Here is a 26,089-nt window from a genome sequence, read left to right as displayed (position 1 = left end):
GATGGAAGAAAAACTCGTCTCCACTGTCCATACCTTTGTTGGCAAAAGTTCGAACACCTTGCGGTCGCGGTGGCGAAGCGGCCGCGATGATCACCTCGACGTAGCAGGGGTGGTTGTCGGCCGGCTACTGGCCGCTCTGGAGCTCTCGTCGGAATCTGCCTCGGCCGCCGTGGTCCGTCGCCGGCAGTCGTGTCCCCTCCGGCACCGGCAAGGACGACGACAGCCAAAACTACGGCGAAAGCGCGGGTGTGGTGGCGGCCATGTCCAGACGTGGTTTGTTAGGACGGCGGGGGGGCTGCGCGGTGAGGAGGCGGCCGGAGAATACGGCGGCGCCGGCGGCGGGGCGGGGCGGGGAGAGAGGGTGAAGCATTGGGGAGCGGAGGGACTGCTAGTGTCCCCGATAGGCGGGCCACGGGGGGGCAAGGGCGTGCGTCGCGGTCGTCTGCGCGCGTCCGTTTCACCCCAAACCAAGCGCAAGTTTGGGCCTGGGATGGGTCGAAAACGGAAGGAATCCGGACATTTGTCCGTTTGAGGCTGTGCGCTGGGCCGCCTCTTTTGTCCCTTTTACCCCAAACGGACGGAGTCGGACAGGATAGGGTCGCGCGGTGGAGTTGGCCTTACATTGTTGTAACTAGGTGAGGGTCAATCTGGATAGTCATGATGAGCAAAGCTTGCTTGTGCTTTTCAAGGAAGCATTGCAGCAGTATCGGTGTTACTGAGGAAATCACACTTTGATGGCAAGTCTATAAACAAATTTCCGGTGAAGTCTCTTGTGCTAAATTTAGAAGACATTGAATGGAAAAACCTTCTTATGCACTGGTCTCGTTCCCAGGATGAGGTATTGTCTATGAAATCACATGACAATTTGAACTTCTACTTTTCCGCATGTGCTTTACGGATCTTTTTTGCAGGAAATTTGCTCGAAGAAGAATTCCAGTTTGAAAAGAACGACAGGATATAGCAAATATGCTACCCGCCGCTTTGCTCTTGTTAGTACCTATTGTCTTGTATCACTGTACTTGCATACATACCTGGTTCATTATGCAGTATGCATGATAGCTTGCTTATCAATTGTTTGCTCCAAATTATCTGATCTGTATGAATGTTTACATTAGTGTAGAATATATCCAATGCCAATGAATTTTTTTAGCTCTGCATTGTTCTTGTAAGTACATGCTATCCTTTATCAGTGTACTTATATTGACAGGTAGTTGTTCATGTACCATCACTCTGCAACTTATTTTCCTTTGCCCTCCATTTTCTACACATCAGACCTATATTTACTCTTACCATAAGGTTGGTACTGAAGAAGTTTAGCTGTGCATTGCTCTTGGCTGTGCCTTTTGCCTGTATCGCTGCACATACGTTTATAGCAACTTGGTTATGTAGCATCACTCTTCATCTTATCTTAAATATTCTCCATTTTTTCGTATATTATCACATATATATATATACTCTTAACAAAATGTAGAATAAAGGCAATGCTTATGAAGAAGATTTTGTGGTAAACTTCTTGAATTGCCCCCCATCAGCATGGACAAGGGCTTTATAGAGCCTATCTTCACCAGTAATGTAAGTTTGTCCTTCTCAAGCCTTCAAAGTTTGTTGTGTATATTTGGTTAGGCATGAATGCAACAGCTGTTTATTTTTGGTGTTTGCATCAAATTGCATGTTTAAAGTTTATTATGTAGTTCATAAACAAAAGTTGTCCTTCTCAATTTATGTTTTCAGTTGTACAACCAAGTTCCTTCTTCATACCATGTAAATTAAACTATACAGAGCAAGTGATCTTCTTTTGCACTGCATGTATGCTTCTATTCTTCATCCGTAATCCAATGGTGTGGTGAACCTACCCACTACAGCACAATGTCATATTCTGCAATGTCTTAACTATGAACAATGTCATATCATTCTACTATTATTTAAATCGTCTTTTTATTTGCCAATCTGAAATGGGATAAATTGATAGCACACAAACCATTGATACTTATGAGTTCTTGATCTGTAATCCAGTGGTGTCGTGAAGCTGCCAACTCCTTCACAATGTCATTTCCTGCCATGTCTTGACCTGAACAATACCATATTGTGTTAATGCATTTTTAAACTGTGTCACTTTATTCGTCAGTAAGAAATGTGATGAATTGTCAGCACTGATACTTTTATGTGCAAAACCTGTCATCTATCTGCTTGTTTATCTTTCAGAGTGAGGAAGATATAAGTGTTGAATAAGCGCAGTCTCATCATCTTGCTCAGGTGCTTGCGCTGCAAGTCGCCAGCAGGGCTAACCTTTCTTGAACTCTATTGAAGTGCTGTCGGTTTTGTATATTATTTTGTCAGCGTGTTTATTTGCACTGGTGGCGATCTTTGATGCCCAGTGTATGTAATCTATTGTCTGCTTGTGCTTTATTATCATAGTGGCGAACTTTGATGCCCGGTGGATGTAATATGCCATAATTTCTTTATTGTATAGTCTAGGTTTTTTCTTATTCATGATGCTGCAGTTATTTTACTATATATATATATATCCTGTCTTCGCGGTAAAGCAGCCAAACCATAAAATTACGGTACATAATCGGGTCATCATGCAATCATGATGTATGATCCGCATCATGGGCCCCGTCAAACTGGCTCACTAGTAGATTCGGGTCTTTAATAGGCCGAGTAACCCCCGGCCCTCTTTTCGCAAGAAAACTCAATGGGCTTTTAGGAGGCTGAGAAGTAGGTTGGGCCTGAAACGTGTCGAACAGCTCACGGGCCGGCAGCAGCCCAAAATGGACCCCAGCCCATGATTGTGCGAATCAAATCACGGGCTTTTAACAGGCCAAAATTGTCTCGGTCCTTATTTGGCCCAATCAGATATCGGCTGCGAGCAGGCCGGATGCAAACCGGGCCGTAGTTAGGCCCAACTATATGACGAGCTTTTAACAGGCCGAAATTAATATAGGGCCGAAATGTTAAACGGGCCCTTAACAGGCTGAAACTAATATCAGGCCGATTTACTAAATGGGCCTTTTGCAAGTGGGCCCAAAAGCATAGCGTCCAGTTAACAGGCCGAATCTGATATGGGCCATAATTGAGGCCAAAGCCTCTTAAAGGGCCAGACCTGATCTGGGCCGTGATTTGGCCCAGAACGAGGGAGGCTTTTAATGGGCCCGATCTCATATGGGCCATTATTAGGCCCGGAACATGGGAGGCCATTAATGGACCAGATCAAATATGGGCCGGCATTTGGCCCAAAACATGGCAGCCAGTTAATGGGCCGGCCTACTAGAGTCCTCAAAATCTTGTGGGCCTACAGCTGGGCCGGCCCATTAGTGTCGTCGAAATCTTGTGGGCCTTTAGCTGGGCCGGCCCATTATGATCTGCAAGAATTTTGTGGGCCTTTACCTGGGCCGGCCCATTATGGCACACAAAAACCGTGTGGGCCTTTACCTGGGCCGGCCCATTATGGCCCGCGAAATCTTGTGGGCCTTTAGCTGGGCCAGCCCATTATGGTCCACAAAATCTCGTTGGCCTTTAGCTGGGCCGGCCCATTATGGTCCACAAAATCTTGTGGGCCTTTAGTTGGGCCGGCCGATTTAAACTTGATGGGTCGTGCCACGTGTCGAGGTATCATAGGCGTCTTCTGTCCAATGAGTGGATGACATCTGTCCCAACGATGAGCCGACACGTGTTTCCTCCAGCCAATGATGATTTTACACGTGGAAAATCCCCATTGGTCAGGGCTGTTAATGGGTTATCGAATCCAAAACCCGACCCAATAGCTTAACGGTGTTCCGTTATGGTGGATGCCACGTGTCGGTCACCCTTGACGAAAGCACTTCTGTAACGCGCGATTTATTGTCACGGAAGTGGACACTTCCGTGATGATAATTTTGGTAATGTCATGGAACACTTCTATGACAGCACAGGTATGACTATCTTGATTCTGTCATAAAATCGTCATGGATGTACATGCATGACAAAAAATGCGACCTACTGTGACAAACACGTATCATCACGGAAGTGTACTTTTTTGTAGTGTATTGTGACACATCTTACTAAGTTGAATGATATAGCTGTCCTTTTTGCTCATGATGAGAAGAATCACTATTATTATATTCTCAAGTTATTTCCGTTCTCATTAAAGGGTGATGCTAAAGCTTGTATAATACTCTTGCTCCTGGTTGTGTGTGTAGTCCCCAGGATATGATTTATTATTTCTCTGCAAAATATTTCCCTGCTCATAAAAAACAAGCTGCCTTGTAGGAAATAATTAACTTTGCGCAAATTGAAGAAGAGAGTCTCCCACAACCTGGGGGGAGGCTTCTCCAATTTCTTAATGCTTTGCCTGATCATCCTCTTAAGAAAAACGAAATACTTGATATCTTCTGCAATGGACTAACCGATGCTTCTAGGGATTTCCTAGATAGTTGTGCTGGTTGTGTTTTCAAGGAACGAACTATTGGGCAAGCGAAAGAATTGTTGAATAACATATTGAAAAACTATGATGATTGGACTCCTCCTGAAACACCTATTAAACCCACTCCGAAGAAGAGGGTTAACTTATATCTCAGTCCTGAAGATATGCAAGAGGCAAAGAAATCTATGAAGGAAAAAGGTATTAATGCCGAGGATGTTAAAAATTTACCACCTATCAAAGAAATTCATGGGCTTGAAGCACCACCACCACCTAAGGTGGTAGAGGTAAAATCTTTAATGAAATTCAATGATAGTGATGATCCCCATAATAAACATCCTAGTCAATGCCTTTATGAGTTTGATAATTACATTAGAAAACAATATCACTTCAATGCAAATCTTATGAAACAATTGAAATACAATTCTGATATGATTGCTCGCTTAAGTGACTTGTTATTTAGAATCTCAAATGTTGTTATAGGTGTAGGAAAGCATGCCTCTATGGTTCAAACTCAATTAGAACAAGTTGCTAAATCTCAAAGAGAGTTGCTTGATGAAATGAACAATAATATAAGTGACTTTTCTATTAGAGTAGCAATTAGAGGAGGTAAAATGACTCAGGAACCACTTTATCCTGAGGGACATCCTAAGAGAATTGAACAAGACTCTCAAAGAATTAACACTGATGCACCTAGTCCTTCTAAAAATAAAAATAAGAAGAAAAACAATAGGACTTTGCCTGCCTCTAGTGAACCTGATGTAGAAAAACCTCCTGATAATGATAATGAAATTTCTATCGCTGATGCTGAAACTCAATCTGGTAATGAACACTCACCTTCTGATAATGAAAAGGATAATGATGAGGTTCATGAAGACACTCAACCTAATAATAAGGAACCAGACAATGATGTTTAGATAGAACCAGTTGTTGATCTTGATAACCCACAACCCAAGAATAAAAGATATGATAAAAGAGACTTTGTTGCTAGAAAACATGGAAATGAAAGAGAACCATGGGTTCAAAAGCCTATGCCCTTTCCACCTAAGTCAACTAAAAAGAAAGATGATGAAGAATTTGAACGCATTGCTGAAATGATTAGGCCAGTCTTTTTGCAAACTCGCTTGACTGATATCTTAAAAATGCCTCCTTATGCAAAGTATATTAAAGACATCATCACCAATAAGAGAAAAATACCGGAAGCTGAAATCTCCACTATGCTTGCTAATTATACTTTTAAATATGGAGTGCCTAAAAAACTTGAAGATACGGGAATACCAACTATACCTTGCTCCATTAAAAGAAACTATGTGATAACCGCTTTATGTGATTTTGGAGCTGGTGTTAGTGTTATGCCTTTCTCTTTATATAAAGGACTTGATTTGAATAAACTCACACCTACTAAAATATCTTTGCAAATGGCTGACAAATCAACTGCCATACCTATCGGTATTTGTGAGGATGTGCCCATTGTTGTTGCTAATCTTACTATTTTGACTGACTTTGTTATACTTGAGATGCCCGAGGACGACAACATGTCGATTATCCTTGGTAGACCCTTCTTAAATACCGCAGGGGCTGTTATTGATTGCAATAAAAGCAAGATCACTTTTCATATCAATGGTAATGAGCATACGGTGTACTTTCCGAAGAAACAATTCCAAGTGAATGGTATTAATGTTATTGAAAAATCTCCGACAATCACTATTGGAAGTTTCCAACTATCTCTACCTACTGTTAAAAAGAAATATGAAACGCTTATTGTTGGGGACATTCATATCCCCATTGAGGTAACTTAGTGATTTATGAAAGTTCTTCGGTTTCATGCTAATCGAAAGTGGTTGTTAATAAGACTTGATCAACCTTATTAATGGATCATTTTTGAGAGGTATGAAGCTGATGAATTTAGTGAGCATTGCATTTTGTCCCAACTTTTTGTTTTCTATTTTTATTAGTTAAATAAAATAAAATGCCATGCTTTGTCTGTTTTCTAATTTTTCCGTGCAATAAAAATGACCCAAAAATAAAAGTTCTCAGAATGCCCTGAAAATTTAACTCGATTTTTTCTGATATTTCTGAATTTCTGGTGCAAATAATATCAGAGAGAGGTACGCCAGGTGGGCACAACTCACCTGGGCGCGCCAGGACCCCCAGGCGCGCCCTGGTGGGTTATGGTCCCCACGTGGGCCCCTCACTTACTTCTTCTTCCCACATCACTCCATTCACCCAGAAAAAATTCACCATTTCTATCTCTCTCGTGTTCTTGCTCCCGAAACCGCGGATTTCGTTCTCTTTGCTTGGAGCTCCATTTCCGAAACTGTTTTGGGGATTTGTTGCTTGGTATGTGACTACTCCATGTGTCCAATTAGTTTTTGTTTTAGTGGTTTATATTTTGAATAATTAGCTACTCTTGGTGTTGTTGTAGATGAGCTTGCATGTTGAATTCTTAAAGTTCTAAGTAGTTTGAATGCTTGCTATGGACTCTATGCATCCCTATGAGTGTTGCTATCGTTTTTGTGAAGTTTTGTTGAGAAAAAAAATGTGGACTAATTTTTTTAGACTTTTGTTCATAGGAAAAAGATGAGCTTCTTTATGAAGTTTGATTTCAAGAAGAACTCCAAGGGGGTTATTCAGGAGTCATCTGACAATGATCTCCATACCCGGAGGTTGGCGGAGTTACGGCCGTGCGAGTGGACACATAATCCGTTCATGGAAGGGGCTAGAATCCTTCAAGAGTTCACACAATATGTTGCTAATGCCGGCCTCACTAGCTTCATGCATCTAAATGCAAACAGTATCATATCCTCACAAACTCCTTTGTGCAAAACTTTCATTTTCATTCTAGGAATAATCCCACTGAGGTGCAGTTTAATTTATATGTTGAAACCCACCATATACCACTTGCTAAATTTTGTGACATATGCATGCTCCCTTCTGATGGTGATGTGGTAGAGCCTAAGCCCTCACAGTTTGAAGGGTTTTACCGTACTCTAACAGTGGGGGATGAGAGAGGCGTATCGAGCACCACTGTTGTTAGCCTGCAGTGCATTATTTTACTATATTTATTGCAAAGTGCTTGCTAGCTAGAGAGAAGGTGGGTGCACTTAGCGCCCCAGACTTTGTTGTTTTGCGTCGTGCAATTTATGGCGATGACACTTATAGCTTGGGAGCTATTGTGGCACGTCGCCTTCACCTTAACAGATCTAAGGGTAAAATACATGGGGGCATTTACGCTACTCGTTTGGCGACTCACTTTAATGTGCAGATACGCCAGCATGATCATCCTTTGCCCAGAGCTTACTTAGATAGAGCAGCTATGGAGGACCACCAGTTTATTACTACTGATTACCCTAATATTGATATGCCTTACAACTTAGTTTTCAGTGTGAAAACTCGTGATATTATTCCCCTGCCTGCACCTGCTTTGTTTGATCATGTTGCCAGGGGCGGATACAAGATTATGCCTGAGGACGTTGTCGCTTACCGGAACAGCCTGGCTGCGGCACAGGAGGACCCTCAACAGTGGGACCCTCTGGTGCCTGCTCCCCAGCACTTCAATATTAGACGTCACGGTTTCTACGACTGGTGATCACCAAGTTAGACCAAAAGCCTAAGCTTGGGGGAGTACATATTCCCACCGACATTACATTCATGTTCACATATTTCATTCCAGTTGTCGGTGTTCACACTTTTTCATTGTATCATCCATGTTAAATTTATTTTCTCGCTTTCTTCTTGTGTGTTTGAAAAACCTTGAGAAAATCCAAAAATATGTCTCTTGCTTCTTTTTTATTTTTCTTCCTAGTTTAAATTATAGCACTAAAAATAAAACCTAAAAAGATTTCCTTGTTCTTCTTTTACTTGTTGGAAGCTTTCCCGTGTAAATAGTTTTTCTTTTTTTTGCTTTTCTCTTTTCAGTTGCTCGTTTACGAAAAACCAAAAACTCCAAAAATATTTCAGTGTGTTTCTCTGAATTTATTTTCTTTTTGTTGAGTCATACCAAGGAGAAGACCACGATGAAAATGTTGAGTGGCTCTCATTTGCATTATAGTTGATCTAACGAAGGGCCCGTATTACCTTGTCTTCTCCTTTTGAATAAAATGTTTGCAGATTCCAGCTTAGTCCACGACACTCTTGCACTATTATTATTATTATTATTATTATTATTATTATTATTATTATTATTATTATTATTATTATTATTATTATTTTCAAATCGTTCGATCGTGCAAGTGAAAGGCAATAATGATGATATTAGATGAACTGGCTGTGGCAGAGAGAAACGGGTATGAACTCGACTTGTTCTGTTTTTGTAAATATGTTTAACCTAGTATCCATGATTCAGCCTATTATGATCAAACCTGTTTGCAATGATAATTAGAGATTATAGTTTCTCATGCCATGCATAAGTAGCTAGGATGAATAATGACGTATCTTGGATATCAACATTGCGTTAAAATGATTGTGATGTAGTATGATGATACGGTATCCTCCTCTGAATGTTTGAGTGGCTTGACTTGGCACATGTTCATGCATGTAGTTAAATCAAAACCAACATAGCCTCTATGATATTTATGTTCATGGTGTTCATATCCTACTCATGCTAGTATCCAATGTTAATTATGCATAATGCATGTTCATGACTGCTGTTGCTCTCTAGTTGGCCGCTTCTCAACCTATTTGCTAGCCTCACCTGTACTAAGTGGGAACTCTGCTTGTACATCAAAAACCTGAAACCCAAGTTATTCCAGATGAGTCCACCATACCTACCTATATGCGGTATTACCCTGCCGTCCTAAGTAAATTTGCATGTGCCATCTCTAAAAACTTCAAATAAATATCCTTTTTGTGTGCCTGCATCATTCATGGAACGACATGAGGTAGTCGGTATCTTCCATGCTAAGCGGGTTATTTGCAGGTCGAGTGTTTATTCACTCGCCATCGCATGAGAAAAGGGCGGTAATAGGGATGCCCAGTCCCAAATTGCAAAAAGAATTGATCTCTCAAATAATCAAACAAAAACTCCCAATGGAGTCAGAACCTTTACCTTTCCACTTGGGAACCGCCACTAGCATGCTTAGCATGGGAGATATTAATAACTGATGGTCGTGAAGTAAATGAGAAGGGTGCATGTCTCAAAATTTTATTTACCTCTATTTTAAAAACTTGAGCTCTGGCATCTCTGCAAATCACTACTTCCCTCTGCAAAGGGACTATCTATTTACTTTTATGTTGTGTCATCACCTTCTCAAATAAGCGCCAAAACCTGAGAGCATTGCGGTCATGCTGATGCATTGTGTGTAGCTAATGTTGGGTGCATCATGACTGGATCTTTTCTACCATGAATTACAATGTTTAGTCGCTGCTTGAACTTTGGAGGTGCTCTGCATTTATGTTTTGTGGTCTCGTAAAGGGCTAGCGAGATACCACTATTGTCATATTATATCATGGTAGTTTTGACAACGTGTTGCTGTTTGAGATATCTTATTGCTGCTCTCTAGTTGATTATGTCATTGATATGAGTTAATATAATTTTTAAGAGTTCTTGTTGACATGGTTAGTTATAATCTTTACTGAAAACCTGGGTGTTGTTTAAGCTTATTTATGAAACAAGAGCAAAAGAGTTCGTAAAAGTTTTTTTTTTCACTTTCAGTTTATCAACTGAATTGCTTGAGGACAAGCAAAGGTTTAATCTTGGGGGAGTTGATACGTCTCCGTCGTATCTACTTTTCCTAATGCTTTTCCTCTTGTCTTGGACTCTAATTTGCATGGTTTGAATGAAACTAACCCGGACTGACGTTGTTTTCAGTAGAACTACCATGGTGTTGTTTTTGTGCAGAAATAAAAGTTATCGGAATGGAGCGAAACTTTGCGAGAATTTTTTGTACAATAAAAGAAAATATCTGGAGCCAAGAACCACCGAAGGGGGGCACCTGGGTGGGCACAACCCACCAGGGCGCGCCACCCCCTCTAGGCGCGCCCAGGTGGGTTGTCCCCACCTGGTGGCCTCGACGACCCTGAAACCGATGCTATAAAATCACTTTTTTCCAGAAAATAATTAGGAAGAAAGAATTATCATGTTTCACGAGACAGAGCTGTCGTCGTCTCCTGTTCTTTATCTGGAGGCCAGATCTGGAGTCCGTTTGGGGCTCCGGAGAGGGGGATCTTCGATCTTCGTCATCACCAACACATATCCATCACCAATTCCATGATGCTCCCCACCGAGAATGAGTAATTCCTTCGTAGGCTCGCTGGTCCGTGAGGAGCTGGATGAGATTCATCATGTAATCTAGTTAGTTTTGTTAGGGCCTGATCCCTAGTATCCACTATGTTCTGAGATTGATGTTGCTATGACTTTGACATGCTTAATGATTGTCACTTTGGGTCCGTGTGCCATGATTTCAGATCTGAACCGTTTATGTTATCACCATTATATCCATGTTCTAGATCCGATCTTGCAAGTTACAGTCACCTACTACGTGTTATGATCCGGCAACCCCGGAGTGACAATAATCGGGACCACTCCCGATGATGACCGTAGTTTGAGGAGTTCATGTATTCATCGTGTGCTAATGCTTTGTTCCGGTACTCTATTAAAAGGAGGCCTTAATATCCCTTAGTTTCTAATAGGACCCGCTGCCACGGGAGGGTAGGACAAAAGATGCCATGCAAGTTCTTTCCATAAGCACGTATGACTATTTATGGAATACATGCCTACATTGTATTTATGAACTGGAACTAGTGCCATATCGCCCTAGGTTATGACTGTCTCATGATGAATATCATCCAACAAGTCACCGATCCAATGCCTACGAATTTACCTTATATTGTTCTTGCTAAGTTACTACTATTGCCACTGCTATAGTTACTGCTACAAAATCATTGTTATCACTGTCACCGTTACTATTGTTGTTGCTACTACTATCAAAACTATCATATTATTGTGATACTGATCACTTTGCTACAGATAATTAATCTCCAGGTGTGCTTGAATTGACAACTCAGATGCTAATACTTGCAAGTATTCTTTGGCTCCCCTTATGTCGAATCTATAAATTTGGGTTGAATATTATACCCTCGAAAACTATTGCTATCCCATATACTTGTGGGTTATCAGCCATCTCGTGGCTTTTCTGGCCTCCCCCGAAGCTTTGTGGTTGTCTTGTGGTCCAAGAAAATTGTCAAAAAAATTATTTCGTTTGGACTCCGTTTGGTATTGCTTTTCTGTAGAAGACAAAAACAAGGAAAAACAACAACTGGCACTGGGCACTATGTTAATAGGTTAGTCCCAAAAAATGATATAAAATAATATAATAATGCATATAAAACATCCAAGATGGATAATATAATAGCATGAAACAATCAAGAATTATAGATAGGTTGGAGATGTATTAGTGCCCTCTCCGTCGCCGCTGCCAACATGCTCCTCTTCATCTCCAACATCATGTTGGCTGGTAACTTGTCTCATTCCTTTATGTACGTCATCTACATGTTTGAGTGAATTACTAGTTCTTGGGGAATAGGATGAACACTAGTTTGTACTAGCACCGAATAATTTTGCGTGATATAAAATAACATTTTAATGTATTGTTAATGTTCTTCGTGTTGTTGGGTGAAGTGCACCGTCCAATATTTGCCAATTTTGGATACAAGGATATTACTATTGGATGAAGTAGAGAGTGGAGAAAGCAAGTGCTAGCGCGATCTCTAGGGAAGTGGAGGAGAAAAAGTGACAATAGTATCCTCTATCTATCCTGTCTCTACCAATTCGATAGGGAAATAACGGAGACCGCCCTTTGGCCGCATCCACGGGACGTGATCCTTCCCAATCTCCTCTCCACCGGAGCTCCTAGTGCAAACGGAGTTCGTCTTGCGTCCAAGCCCCCTTGCCTCTATCCCATGGATGGATCAGAGTCTCAATCACCAGGAGAGCCTCCATTCTAATGGATCTGGCCGTGGGCTACTCCTACTCCTTCGGCCAAAAATGATCTGGGTCGGGTAAGAATGGAAAAGAGCACACAGACACACAAAGGATCAGGTGGCAAGACCCAAACCTTGTTCTGAAACCCAACTTCCCTGCAAAAAAAAAATCATATTGATGTCAAAATTTTCGTTTTTTATTTCGTGCAACATTTTAAATTTTGATATGAAATTTTGTGACAACATACATTAATGTTGTGTCAATATACTAGATTTTTTTAAATTATGTAGTAGATTTTTTTTATTTTTTTTTAATATTTTCAAATGCACTACGCGTCCGGTGCACCGGTAGCACACCGCTCCGCACTGCAACGACGGGGTGACAAAAATGAAATTTCTGAAAAATGAGGATATTGTTTCGAGATTTCGTAAATAAAATAATTAATAGATAAAATCACATCGACGAGCCAAAGTGCTGCTCTGCTCTCGAGCTCAAATGGGCTGCCCGCAGACAACTGCTCCTGTGACTATCCACCTTGCGCATCCAGAATGCGCAGCTCGTGGGGCATCCTCGCCGCCGTCTCCGGACACCTCACCGTCCGTCAAGCTTCAGCGGCTCCTGGTCACCACTCCCTCCCCGTGCGCACGCTCCAAACCCTAGCCCAGAGGGAGCCTGTGTGCCTCAAGAAGCTGTCGGCACCCGACACCGGTCCGTGATCGCTGATTCTGATCCCCCCCCCCCCCCCCCCCCCCCCCCCCCCACCACACACACACACACAACACACACCTCACCGTCTTCTTTAAGACCCTCACCCCCTCTGAGACAAATTGACCTAAAGTCTCCACTTCTGGTGGCCCTAATCCTGTTTGGGAGCAGGGGTCCTGGAGCTGACGCTGCAGCGGCCAGAGGTGAAGAACGCCATCAGTTGGGAGTTGATGACAAGGCTGCGGGGCGCGATCCACAAGATTGAGGCCGACGCGACGGCCAAGGTTGTCCTTGTTGCGAGCTCCGTACCGGGAGTCTTCTGCGCAGGCGCCGATCTCAAGGTCTGTTCTTGCTCAGCCTGGTGATGCAGTGGTTATTTTAGACTGACACCACAGGGGATTGTGTGAGTGTTCATGTCTGAGTACGATACATGAGAGAACACCGGATGATAAAATTCACTAGCGGCTCTTGCGTAAAGTTTTCGGAGAAATGGACTGGTGATGTGTATAGCTGAAAAGGAATATAAATATTCAAAATCTATGTCACGAAGAAATTGAAGATGCTCTAGTATGGTGGGTTGTCAAAAACAGAGACTCGTGGCTGGGAGAAAATATGAAACGAGCTGGCATCTAGAAGGATATCTAAGTACGAGACAAGAAAGATAATCCTTGCTACTTTGCTAGGAAGGACATAAAGGTAGTGGGGTCAATGACTAGTCGACGGTGTGGCTTAAAGAGGAGCAGCTATGAATTATCATATGCATGATTAGAGGCATTTTCAGCATGGCCCTAACCTAATCAGTTGAGTAGCAGTTGATGAGATTTCATCGTTGCGCAGGACAGTTGAGTATTGATTGCTCAACCAATTATTTGACCTATCATAACTAGCACGCTATTACTTGCGAGTGTCACATGAGTTTTGTTATTCGGATCAGTTAAAGAATTTGAAACATCAACTTTGTTCTTTACTGTACTATACTATGACGAATGTTTTGTGTTAACACTCGGATTGTGTAATTTGTACTTCTGCAGTATATGTTTGTTGCATATATTTCACATGGATAATATCTTAGAGCATTTCTTTACTCAGGAAAGGAGGCACATGAGCTCTTCACAGGTTAAAGAATATGCTAATTCCTTAAGGTCTACATTCTCGTACTTTGAGGTTCATACCTGGATCCATACCTTAAGCATGCTCTTTTGCCTCCACATATAATTGTATATCAGCAACATAAATAATGATTACACATTTAACCAGCGAGATAAATATGGATTGGAGGGAGTACATTATATTCAAATTATGGGCATGACTCATCCCTCTTATCATTTGTCATTGGTTGTACTATATGTTAAGTTGTTCTTACATCATGCGGCTTGTTTGAACAGGCACTCTCCATTCCAACAATCGCCGTCATTGAAGGAGCTGCTTTGGGTGGTGGGCTAGAACTTGCTCTGTCATGTGATCTGCGTATATGTGGTGCTGCCTTTAATATTCAGTATATGCTAAACATTTTCACCTTATGGAACATAATCTTGCTACAGTTCTTTAAATGTTTGAATGCATGTCTTCCTACTGATTCGCAGGAGAAAATGCAACCCTTGGACTGCCAGAGACAGGCCTTGCTATTATTCCTGGGTATGTGGCCAAGTGGCCAACAGACACACAATGCTCTGCTTTCGGCAATTAATCAGTTGAAAAGTTACAAAGATGCCCTGAAAGTGATATGCTTTTCTCCTTTGAATCGTTCGTGCTTTGCTGAGGAACGCGACTCTAATCGAATCTTGTTAGGATTCAGAAAGAAGAGTCCTGCCTCCTACCTGCTTTGGAATTAGGAATCCGCCTCTGATAAGGGGTCTTGAATTTTATTTTTCATACTTACCTGCATATTGGAATAATTTAAATAACAGGACAATCCTTAATAATATCAGTTGCTATCTTAATGACAAGGCACGCGTACCAAATTAATTTTCTAGTGGAATCAAAGCCGGCACCTGTAATTCTGATGAAAATGGTTGCATGCATTTAACTGCCGTAAGTATATCTGCTTTCTTTTACCAAAACTAATAGAAACCTTCCTCCAAAACTAGCTTAAATAATGTTCTTCAGTCAGTGGATAACCTCCCTTTGCTTGCTGTAATATGCAGAGCCGGGGGTACGCAGCGTCTTCCAAGGATCATCGGAAAGTCCAGAGCGAAGGAGCTGATATTCACAGGCCGCAGATGCGACGCAACTGAAGCTGTCTTGATGGGTAACAACAGCCTCGTCGTGTTTTCCTTCCACCATCATCAGTTCTTGAAAGAACAATAAAAAATGAATGTCTGCACTGCAGGATTAGCAAACTACTGCGTTCCAGCAGGGGAGGCCTACGGCAAAGCTCTTGAACTCGCCCGTGAGATAACGAAGAAAGTAAGGACCATTTTCAGTTTTGAACATTCATAGAAAATATTATCAGCGAGAGCATGCTTCCGTTTCAGTATATGAAGCCCAAAATTCAGTGTAAGCATATCATGCGGGTAGAGTTGTGCTCGATCATTTTGTATGCCATGCAACATGGCTATGTATAAGATCCATCGTTTTAGGTGTTCTGAAGCCGATTCTTTGTGGCAGGGCCCTCTGGGGGTAAGAATGGCCAAGAAGGCCATCGACCAAGGGATGGAGGTAGCAGACATGCGCTCCGCTTTGGCTGTCGAAGGGGAATGCTACGAGCAGCTGCTGCACACGCAGGATCGCCTCGAGTGCCTGGCTGCATTCGCTGAGAAGAGGGAGCCCGTGTACACTGGAGAGTAGTGTCATTGTGTACACAGGATGTTGACGTATAAATGCATAGCCCACCTTTTCCCACCATCTTAAGCTTTTGAGTGAACTAGCTGGTGCATGCAATTCTACATGGTATTGGAGCCAAGAAGTCATGAGTTCAAGACCCGGCTGGCGCAAATTGAAAGTAAAAAAATTGCAGCACAGGGAGGAGAATAGTTTTTTTGTTGTTGTTATTTTCAGATGCACAGGAGAACAGTGTTGATGTGCCATGATCGTCTCTTGCGGGGGTTGGCCGGCCATGAAATGTTTCAAAGATTCCGGTCTTGGGAACCTTCTTGATGGTTCTCAGCCTTTTTTTTCGGTTCTGGGAACTTTCTAGGAGGTTCACTTTCTTTTTTCTATTTCTTTTTCTTTTTTCTTCTTCTCTTTTTTTTAATTTTTCTTCTCTTTTTCCAAGATTTATTTTCAGAATTTTACAAATTTTCAAAAATGTTCAAACTATTCCATATTATTTTTGCATTTAAGAAAATGTTTGGCAAAAAATGTTCAAAGTTTCAAAAAATGTTCCATTTTTCTGGAAGTACATATATCCAAAAAATGTTCGCGTTTCCAAAGTTGTTCGAGGTTTTCAAAATTGTTCTTCGTTTCAAAATTGGTTCTTAAATTTTAAAAATGTTCGTGCTTTCAAAATTTTGTTTTAGTTTCCAATTTTTTCACAAAACTTAAAAAATTCACAATTTGTTTTTGTTTCGAAAAAATGTTTGGATTTCAAAAACAATTTGTATGTAGTTTAGAATTTTGTTCATGTTTTGCAAAAAAATGTTCAAAGTTTTCAAAAAAGTCCGGTTTTCAAAAGTTTGTTTTCATATTCATGAAATGTTTGCAACTCTCAGATATTTCAAAATTGTTCTTCATTTAAAATTTGTTCTTAAAATTTAAAAGTGTTCGTGCTTTCAATATTGTTTCTGTCAAAAATTTATTCCCCCTTTTTAGATTTTGTTCAAAAATTTAAAAATGTTCATGTTTCTGGAAAAAGTGCGGGAATTTCAAAACAAATTCATGATTTGAGAATATTCGAAGAATTGTTCATAAGTTTAAAGAATTGTTCATCATTTCTTGAAGAAGATTTAAGGTTGATAGTTCCATAGTTCTTTTAGTTTCGCTATGCATATCTACCGCAAGGGCCCTGAGCGCGTCGCTGCAGGTTCAAATCGTGAACCATTTTTTGCGATACCCTTGTTCCGCTGCGCATCACAATGGGCCGACCCCAAGTAGACTGCCCCCTGTGCGATTGACCGACTATTTGCTGCAAAGAGCGGCATATAGAAGGTCCCCTACCAGCTGCCCACCTCGTGGACTCCCGGCCGCAGCAGGTGAATGGATATTTTACCGTGGGCCTGGTTGGTTGTCCGTTCTTTTTTTTTTTTTTTGAGGGGTGGTTGTTCCGTCGAAATCACTGATTGAGGAGTTTTTCCTTTTTTCGTACATCCGTTTATTCAAAATGTTTCATCTTTTAAACCATGTGTTTTAATCTCGAATCGTTTTCATCAGCGGATTCTTCACGTCGAGATCTTCAAAAATAGATCCCATGTTGATAGGTTTTGACGAACTTTTTTTCACAAAAAAACCGGTCAAAAAACTCGGACGAAAAGCCGAACAGGGAGCATGTTTTTTCCCTTTTTGAAAGATGCACAGTCGTACCTCTCATGAAAGCACAATCGCGCCTCTCGCGGAAGCAAAAATGTGCCTCTCCTGAAAAAAAAAACACATTTTTTTTCGTTTCGAGAGGCACGGCCGTGCCTTTCGAGGAAGCAAAACCATACCTCTCGCGGAAGCAAAACTGTACCTCTGGCGGAAGGAAAAAAATAGAAGATGCGTTTTTTTGTTTTCGAGAAGCATGATCGTGCCTCTCGCGAAAGCAAAACCGTGTCTCTCATGGAAGCAGAAAAAACATGTTTTTTTACTATTTTTTTTCAATATTTTTCCCAAAAGCTAAGAAAGACCGGTGAAAAACCAACGAGTAAAAAAAACCTGAAAAAATCGTTTAAAAAGCTAAAAACGCGTGCGAAAACAATCGAAATGAATGCCCATAGTACGACACGTGACAGCGGCTGAGAGCGCGCCAAGTGACACGCTCTTAGCCTACTCCGAGTGATTGTTCGGAGGCTCCCGAGGAGCCCTGGCCAACTAGCTGCTCTCTTTTTTTTCCATTCTTGATCTTAGCATTAGCAAGACAGGGCCACCTGGACAATCTAGGTGGGCCGACGCACGCGATGGGCCTCTCTTCTTCTCTTGTCTCCCCAGCATCTGTGTGGCTTTAGTTCCGTGTTCGATACTAGGCTTTGTGCTAGCTCCTCATCAATTAGTGCCCACACACATCTCGAGCTAGTGCAGTTTACCAGAGAATGTCTCCATGAGTCAGGAGAACCGCACAATCCGCATTGAGCATTATCAGCCATGTGTCGGTGAGCCCGGATGTCCTTCATAGGCAGAGAATGCTTCGATAAGCGCCAGAGGAACATCCTCACCTTTGCCGGAACCTGGGTTCTCCACAATGTTTTCCATGCTCCTTCCTCGACTGCAGTATTTGAGGTACCAGCCGTACCTTCAAGCCATGCCTCCCGTCTCTGTCTCGTTGCTACTAGCATACGATAAGCTGATTTGACAGTGAAGTTTCCACTTGTTTCAAAATTCCAGCTCCAAAAATCCTGAAGGTTGCGAGTGCACACTGGGATCCCCAAAATGATGCTTGCATCCATAGGCATGAACACTTGGTTGATTAGCTGACTATTCCATGTAGCGCTTGTGTGGTCGATGAGCTCCGCAACTATGATCGGTGGATTAGGGTGAATGCTCCCATATGGTCGTAGCATCTCATCTCTTGGCAGCCACGGGTCCTCCCAAATGCGAGTAGATTGACCATTACCAATTCGGCGGATGAGCCCTTGTTTAAGTGTGTCCCTGCCTTCGATAATGGCTCGCCATATCTGACTTGGATGGTTGCCCAAAGTCGCCTCCAGGATGGTGGTTCCAGGGAAATATATGCTCTTCAGCACACGGGCACTCAGGGATTCTGGTGCTTGGAGCAGTCTCCATGCCTGTCGTGCCAACATCGCCATATTGAAGAGTTCAAAATCTTTAAAACCTAGGTCTCCCATTCCCTTCGGTTGCGTCATGCTTTTCCACGATACCCAATGAGGCTTTCTTTTGCCTTCTTTGCTTCCCCACCAGAACCTCCTAATGAGCATGTTGAGATGCTCACATAATCCCCTTGGAAGTTTAAAACAGGACATGAGAACACCGGAATTGACTGAGCCACAGACTTGATTAAAACCTCCTTGCCTGCCGATGACATGGTGTTTTCCACCCAGCCCTGCACTTTGCTCTATAACCGATCTTTGAGGTATTTAAAAGCCCCATTCTTCGAACTCCCAATATATGATGGCATCCCAAGGTACTTCTCATTAGTGTTTCATTGGGAACATTGAGTAGGCCAAGCAGTGGCTTTTCACCTTCATGCAGTCACTTGCTCATGATCAATTTGTTTTGCTGGCGGTCACACTCTGGGCGATATGGACTGCACGTCGCAAGGCTATTCATGAAGGAATTTTCCAATCGCCTCAAGCAACTAATTCTTTTGTCAAGCGATTCATTGATGAACTCAATATGATCACCATGAGAAGCCCGACGACGACAAGTGGAGCTCCAGCAACAGAGCAGACATGGGCGATTCGCCCCAAGGCTCCCCCTGCTGGTTTTGCCAAGATCCAGGTAGATGCTGGAGTGAGAGCGAGGAAGGGTGGATCGGCTGCGGCAGTATGCAGGGATGGGCAAGGCAATTACCTTGGCAGTTCAGCGTTGGTGGTAGCTGGCCTAGAGGACCCAACAATTCTTGAAGCAATCGCTTGCCGGGAGGCGTTGGCGCTGGCGGAAGATCTTAACATCCACAACCTTTTCATTGCATCTGACTCCAAACAACGGTGGCTGATATTTCATGTGGAGGCAAAGGAAGGAGTGGTTCTATCATACATGAGATTAATATTAGAGCTTCTACGTTTCAATGTAATTTTTGTTTTGAAGGTCGTGCGGCTAATGTCGACGCACACAAGGCGGTGTCTCAGGCATATTGGAAACTTGGTGACTCGCACTTTTGGGCTGGCCTAATGGCGGCAAAGAAACATCTCTTTCGCTTTGGGTCTTTCGCGATAAAGGACGGGTCGGAGATTCATTTTTGGGAAGACATCTGGCTAAGCGGTGCCACTCTCCAAGAACAATATCCAGCCTTGTACAACATTGCTCGCGATAAGAATAATACTATTGCGCAGGTGCTCAGTTCATCCCCCCGAATATTTCGTTTAGGCGGGATTTGAGTGGCCCCCGACTTATGTCATGGCATAATCTTTTGTCCCGTCTGGATGCGATTAGCCTGACAGGAGGGCGGGATGTGTTTTGCTGAAACCTTACTACATCAGGGTCTTTCATCGTAGACTCTATGTATTGTGCGCTCACGCATTCTGAGGTACCGGTGAGTAATAATAAGAAAATTTGGAGATCGAAGATACCACTAAAAGTTAAAGTCTTCATGTGGTATCTTTGTAGGGGAGTTGTTCTAACCAAAGACAACCTCACACGGCGCAATTGGCAAGGGAGTAAGAAGTGTTGTTTTTGTACTCATGATGAGACCATCAGACACCTCTTTTTCCAATGCAACTTTGCACGTTCTACGTGGTCAGTCATCCAAATAGCGTCAAGTTTATATCCGCCCACAGGTGTTGCCAATATTTTTGGTCATTGGTTGGACGGTATTTCAAATAGGTTCAAAACGCTACTAATGGTGGGAGCGTATGCCTTACTATGGTCGCTTTGGCTATGTAGAAATGATTTTGTTTTTAATGACCAAAATGTTTCTCCTTTGCAGGCTATTTTCCGTTGTACGCACTCGCTTCGTATGTGGTCTATGCTACAACGAGCGGAGGTCCAACCGCTATTCAAGGCGGTGTGTACGCGATTGGAGCAGGTGGCTACGGGGGTTTTTACCCAACATGGATGGCAGCACAACCTCCGGATCGGGCCATCTCACCTTTCGACATAGGCACAGTGTCGGTTTATAGGACTCTACTATTGCCGATTTATCGGTTTTTGTTTTTTTCTGGTTGTCAGACTTTTGGTGTTTCGGCTGTGTGCATTCTAGTTATGCAGAGGCGGGGTGTTGCTCATAATGCTTTGTATCCACTTGATGCTACATTTTTGAGTTAATAAAATCGTCTTTTATCAAAAAAAGTCTCGGTCTGGGGCACCATCTCTGGTTAGGCCAACCCCATTATTCGAGTTGTATCCCACCCATTGTGATCTTTGATGAATAAAATTTGGCTTTCCCCAAAAAAAATCTGCGTGGCTTTATCGATGGCGTACGCGTGTTCTCCGGATGACCGGCCGACGGCGCCGCGGCGCGCATTCCTGACGGCGGGGCGGCGGGGTTTCCGGTTGGTCACATCTCCAGCGGCCTATAGTCTCACGCGACAGCGACAGCGGAGCTGCGGAAGAGTCGGGGGAATTTGGCCGTCTCCTCACGCGCGTACCACTGACCCTGCCACGAGTCACAATGTCTATCCAAGCGCGGCGGTTGCTGACTCTGCCTCTGCTCTTTCCTCCGCCCAGCACCAGTCTCCCACTCTCGCCCGACTCTCCACCATGCGCAGCCTACGGGGCCTCCTCGCCGTCTCCGGCCACCTCGCCGCCCGCCACGCGCCGCCGAGCGGCGCCTCCTCGTCTCCCCACAGCGTCCTCTTCGCCCGTGCCCTCCAGATCCTCTCCCAGCCGGAGCCCGTCCGCCTCCACAAGCTCTCGGCGCCCGACTCCGGTCCGTCGCTGACCACCGCATCTCCTTGGGGATTCTGGAATTTGTGTTCTCAAGCTGTGGTTGGCTTCAGGGATCGTGGAGCTGAGGCTGGAGCGGCCGGAGGCCAGGAACGCCATCGGGAAGGAGATGCTCAAGGGGCTGCGGAGCGCCATGGACAAGGTGAAGGCCGACTCGACGGCCAACGTTGTACTGGTAGCGAGCTCCGTGCCCAAGGTCTTCTGCGCGGGCGCTGACCTCAAGGTGCCACCTCCACCACTCCTACTTATGTTGCATGTTTGATAAATTTGTGCTCTAGCTAGTTACAAGAATTCATTCCGTCGGCTTATGATTTTGATCCCTGTTGAGGAAATCGAGAGAGCTGAAGATGTAAGTGGTCCAGTACTTAATTTCATGCCAGGTTGATATGATAGGGTAGCTGGCAAGCTTTGGTTAGTAACATAATACAGTAGATGTGTGAGATTGCCACATTGGTACACTGGTGAATAGTGCTATGGAATTATTGTCTAATCCTCCGAGGTCAGTCAAGAGCTAACTGATTCAAGAAATAAGACATGTCCTGGTTGGGTTCAGACAACATATGGATGAGCTAGTTTCTCAAGGAATGTCAGTTGAGCTGATGCCAAAACATTCATCAGGTTTGCACCTTGTGTAAGTAATAAATTGATAAATTATGAGGTTAAGATCAGGCTCTGACTTATAAAGAGAAATGTAAACATGTTTAATCAGGTGGATCACTGGAGCACTGTAAACTCTAATCAGCACAATACCAACTAATAAAATTGTTGTGTTGGTGCTATTTGCCTGTGAAGCAGTTCGTTTGAACTTTGAAATGGATGCTACTTTGTGGCATACATCATAAGTTATGTAACTAAAATTATCAGACTCGTTGCATAGAAAAATGGTGAATGCCTGGGTTCTACCTCCTCTATCTTTTCCTTTGTGTTCTACTGATCACAATCCATTTCCTGATCGCAATATACGGTACATTTGACAGGAAAGGAGGTTAATGGGCCCTTCTGAAGTCCGGGAATTTGTTAATACCTTGAGAGCTACATTCTCATCCTTTGAGGTATGTAACAGGATGAAACATTTTAATATAGCATGCTACATCCAGTGTATTAGTTAATATTATGCTTTTTGGTGATGAGAGAAAGCACTGTGTATCGCTGCTCAAGTTGTATGCATGCTCGTCTTCCTTATTACTACCTAATGGTTCGTTGAAGCCTCATCGTACATGTTATTTTATCTAGTATGTTCATAACACTTGCAAAGTTTTTCTTGTGTGAACAGGCACTCCCTATTCCTACAATAGCTGTTGTTGAAGGAGCTGCCTTTGGCGGTGGGCTAGAGTTGGCTCTTTCATGTGATCTTCGTATATGTGGTATTGCTTTTATTCTACAGTGCGCAAGTTTCATACATCTTATAGAAACCAGTTTTGCCCCCTCCTTTCAAACAGTTGAATGCATTTCTTCAACATGTTTTGCAGGGGAGAGTGCAACATTCAGCTTGCCAGAAACCGGCCTTGCTATTATTCCTGGGTATGTGTCCAGGATGGCGCTTTACTTTTGTAAGTAAATTATGTGTGTTGACGTTGTCTTGAATTATCAAGTATTCATCGCCTTACAAATTGACCTAGCATTTATTCGCCAAACATTTTCATTTTATGCAATATTCACTCCGGTGCATTACTCCATACTAGTACAAATTCAAGTGAGGAATTGCATCCTAAAAGATGCAAAGCTGTTATGTGGATTATTGTCCTTTAATAGCATGTCATATCTGAACTGGTTTGAGAATTGCTGGAATATCTTCAGTGAAATGATATGCTTCAGCTGTTAACATCTACCTCTTACAATACATAGAGCTGGAGGGACACAGCGTCTTCCAAGGATTGTTGGAAGGGCCAGAGCAAAGGAATTGATATTCACTGGCCGTAGATTTGATGCGACAGAAGCTGTAAATATGGGTAAGGCCAAACTTGTTATGCTTTCTTATTGTTATGACTTCTTGTTACTTAAGGAGGCTTTTAACACTTTTTAGAAGAATCGGCATGACTTGTATGTTTGCATGCAGGGGTAGTGAACTACTGCGTTCCTGGTGGCGAGGCTTATCAAAAGGCTCTTGAACTTGCCCGGGAGATAAATCAGAAAGTACGACTTTTTTTCTTAGCATATTTTGTGCTTCATTTGATATGATTGTGGCGCAGTTCTTTTTTTGCAAATTTGTGACCATCTGCGTTCCTTGGAAATGCAGTTTCCAGTTCTTTCTGCAATAACAAACTTGCTTGAATTTAATTCTACGAGTATAGCGGTATTCTAGATGTTCTGATAATAGTTCTTTCTTTCAGGGTCCGTTAGCGATAAGGATGGCCAAGAAGGCCATCAACGAAGGGGTGGAGGTAGACCTGTCCTCTGCGTTGGCTGTCGAAGAAGAGTGCTACGAGCAAGTTCTGCACACTCAGGATCGCCTTGAAGGTCTAGCTGCATTTGCAGAGAAAAGAAGACCTTTGTACACAGGAAAGTGAGGCCGTACTGAAGTCAGCCCTGTTAGCCTCTTATGTCTTATCTGCTGATACCCTGAAGAATGTGTCCTTGTTCCAAAAAAAAAAAAAACCTGAAGAATGTGTCTGGGTTGCTAGATTATTTGCAGATGTATGTGCTACATCTTCTGATTGTCATGATCGCCTAAAACTGAATGAACCGCACCCATGTAACTGTAAGGTAGGAAAGCTGCATCTGGAGATGCTGCGGTTTGGTTTCGTCATTGCATTTTTCTTGGATAATCCAGGCTTGGGTAGAAGATGGACTGGACTGGACTGGAGTCGCTGATTGTGCCTTTTCTTTTCTACTCTCTCCGTTCCTAAATATAAGTTTTTCTAGAGATTTCAATACAAACTACATACGAATATATATATACCTACTTTAGAGTGTGGATTCACCCATTTTACTTCCTATGTAGTCTATATTAGGACCTCTAAAATAACTTATATTTACGAACAGAGCATACCTGCCGGAACAAGCACGCCGGCTCAAACCTAGAACTCAGACAGAGCAACCCTGTCTGCCATGCATGCAAGCCAGCCATGATGAGCTTTGAGGGCCGGCTTCCCCCCCTGGCTTGTCAAATCGTCATGGTGGTGGGGGCAAAACCCAAGAGAAGCAAAACCTCCCCACAGGCTCCAGATCCTCACACGCTTTTATCAGGCCGAAGCAAGCAGACATCATTTCGTCCACGACAGAGACGAGAGCTCCCCAAGACCAGAAGAGCCTCCCCACAGGCTCCAGACTCCTGCAGTTTTCCCATATTCGGCGGTTCCAATGCCCTACATGGCCATGGCCAGGGAGCAGCAACAGGAGAAGCCATGTGGTTGTTCCTTCATGTCAAGAGCTCGCCTAAAAAAAAAGGAAAAAGAAAAAGAGCGCGCCTGAAAGAGTGGCTCCGATGCCCTGCCCTGCCCTGCTTTTTGCCTATAAACTGGGGCCGGTAACTATTTCTTATGTTGGGGCACAATCCCAATCTATATGATCTATATCTACTAGCTAAAAGGCCCGTGCGTTGCAAGGGGAGAAAAAAAATACCACATGCTTTTAATTTACAAAAAAAATCTATAATTTAAGAATTTGTAGCTAGGGCCTGTTAGAAGGGATAGAGGGGCGCAGGTACCACACGCTTTTAATTTATATCTATGCATGAAAAACATGTTCTTTTCCAGACAAAAATAATGATGAAACAGAGACCAATATCTATGACATGTATGTCAAGAAATAGTGATGAAATGGGGGCGTAGGTACCTGCATCCACAGGAGACCATACAAAAATATTCTTTTCCAGACAAAAAAATAATCTCTTTTTATGATTAAAAAATCATGTATCTTTTTAACAACCTTTTTAACAACTCTTCATGTATTAAAGAAATATGCATGTGAAAAAGTGTTCAAGAGTTACCCTAAATTGATGATTCTTAAACTGAAACTGCCATTGATGCACACATGTCTCCATAGTGTGCTAATATGCCATCGTTTGTTTTTGTCGTTTTTCTTTACTCGCCCGTAACAACACCCCATTCCGAACATGACATGAATAAATGCATGACCACTTGTCCTTTTTTTTGCATTGATGAAATCTACATGCAAGCCGTGTTGAAATAGAACATTTGTAGAATATTAAACTGCACTTTTATAAGTTAGGACCATCTTTATTTGGGCCGTAGCTGCAAATTCTTAGATTATAGACCATTTTCTGTAAATTAAGAGTGTGTGGTATATTTTTTCCCCCGTTGCAACGCACGGTCCTTTTATCTAGTCTCCACTACTATTAAACAAACGAGTTAAGGCAGAAACATTAGATCTCAGCCACATATCCATCATTCATCAATGGACCAGATTGTCCCAATGTTGTATCACATCAAATTAACATATTTATTTATTAATTTTAATCATTTTCACAA

The 26,089-nt window shown here is 42.7% G+C and overlaps 2 protein-coding genes across 4 annotated transcripts; both read left to right on the top strand.

The window, feature by feature from the left end:
• The first annotated feature begins 12,831 nt into the window (after nt 1–12,831).
• LOC123134337 (probable enoyl-CoA hydratase 2, mitochondrial) lies at nt 12,832–15,869 on the top strand. Of its 2 annotated transcripts, XM_044553605.1 has the most exons (8): nt 12,832–13,028; nt 13,197–13,366; nt 14,115–14,189; nt 14,411–14,501; nt 14,609–14,660; nt 15,170–15,273; nt 15,355–15,431; nt 15,633–15,869. In XM_044553605.1, the coding sequence occupies exons 1-8, from the start codon at nt 12,869–12,871 to the stop codon at nt 15,810–15,812; spliced, it is 909 nt and encodes a 302-aa protein (XP_044409540.1). In that variant the 5' UTR covers nt 12,832–12,868; the 3' UTR covers nt 15,813–15,869. The 2 variants fall into 2 exon arrangements, with proteins under 2 accessions (XP_044409540.1, XP_044409541.1); XM_044553606.1 differs by lacking the exon at nt 14,115–14,189 and having other exon boundaries at nt 12,834–13,028.
• Nucleotides 15,870–21,279: 5,410 nt separating this feature from the next.
• Nucleotides 21,280–24,530, top strand: LOC123137747 (probable enoyl-CoA hydratase 2, mitochondrial). 2 transcript variants are annotated; one of them, XM_044557595.1, is made up of 8 exons: nt 21,315–21,642; nt 21,713–21,882; nt 22,637–22,711; nt 22,933–23,023; nt 23,129–23,180; nt 23,505–23,608; nt 23,716–23,792; nt 23,990–24,530. In XM_044557595.1, the coding sequence occupies exons 1-8, from the start codon at nt 21,474–21,476 to the stop codon at nt 24,164–24,166; spliced, it is 915 nt and encodes a 304-aa protein (XP_044413530.1). In that variant the 5' UTR covers nt 21,315–21,473; the 3' UTR covers nt 24,167–24,530. The 2 variants fall into 2 exon arrangements, with proteins under 2 accessions (XP_044413529.1, XP_044413530.1); XM_044557594.1 differs by having other exon boundaries at nt 21,280–21,642; nt 22,933–23,180.
• The last annotated feature ends 1,559 nt before the right edge of the window (nt 24,531–26,089 follow it).

The sequence above is a fragment of the Triticum aestivum genome, chromosome 6B (assembly GCF_018294505.1).
Source record: "Triticum aestivum cultivar Chinese Spring chromosome 6B, IWGSC CS RefSeq v2.1, whole genome shotgun sequence".
NCBI classification, from domain to species: Eukaryota; Viridiplantae; Streptophyta; class Magnoliopsida; order Poales; family Poaceae; genus Triticum; species Triticum aestivum.
This window is presented reverse-complemented; position numbering and strand designations above follow the sequence as displayed.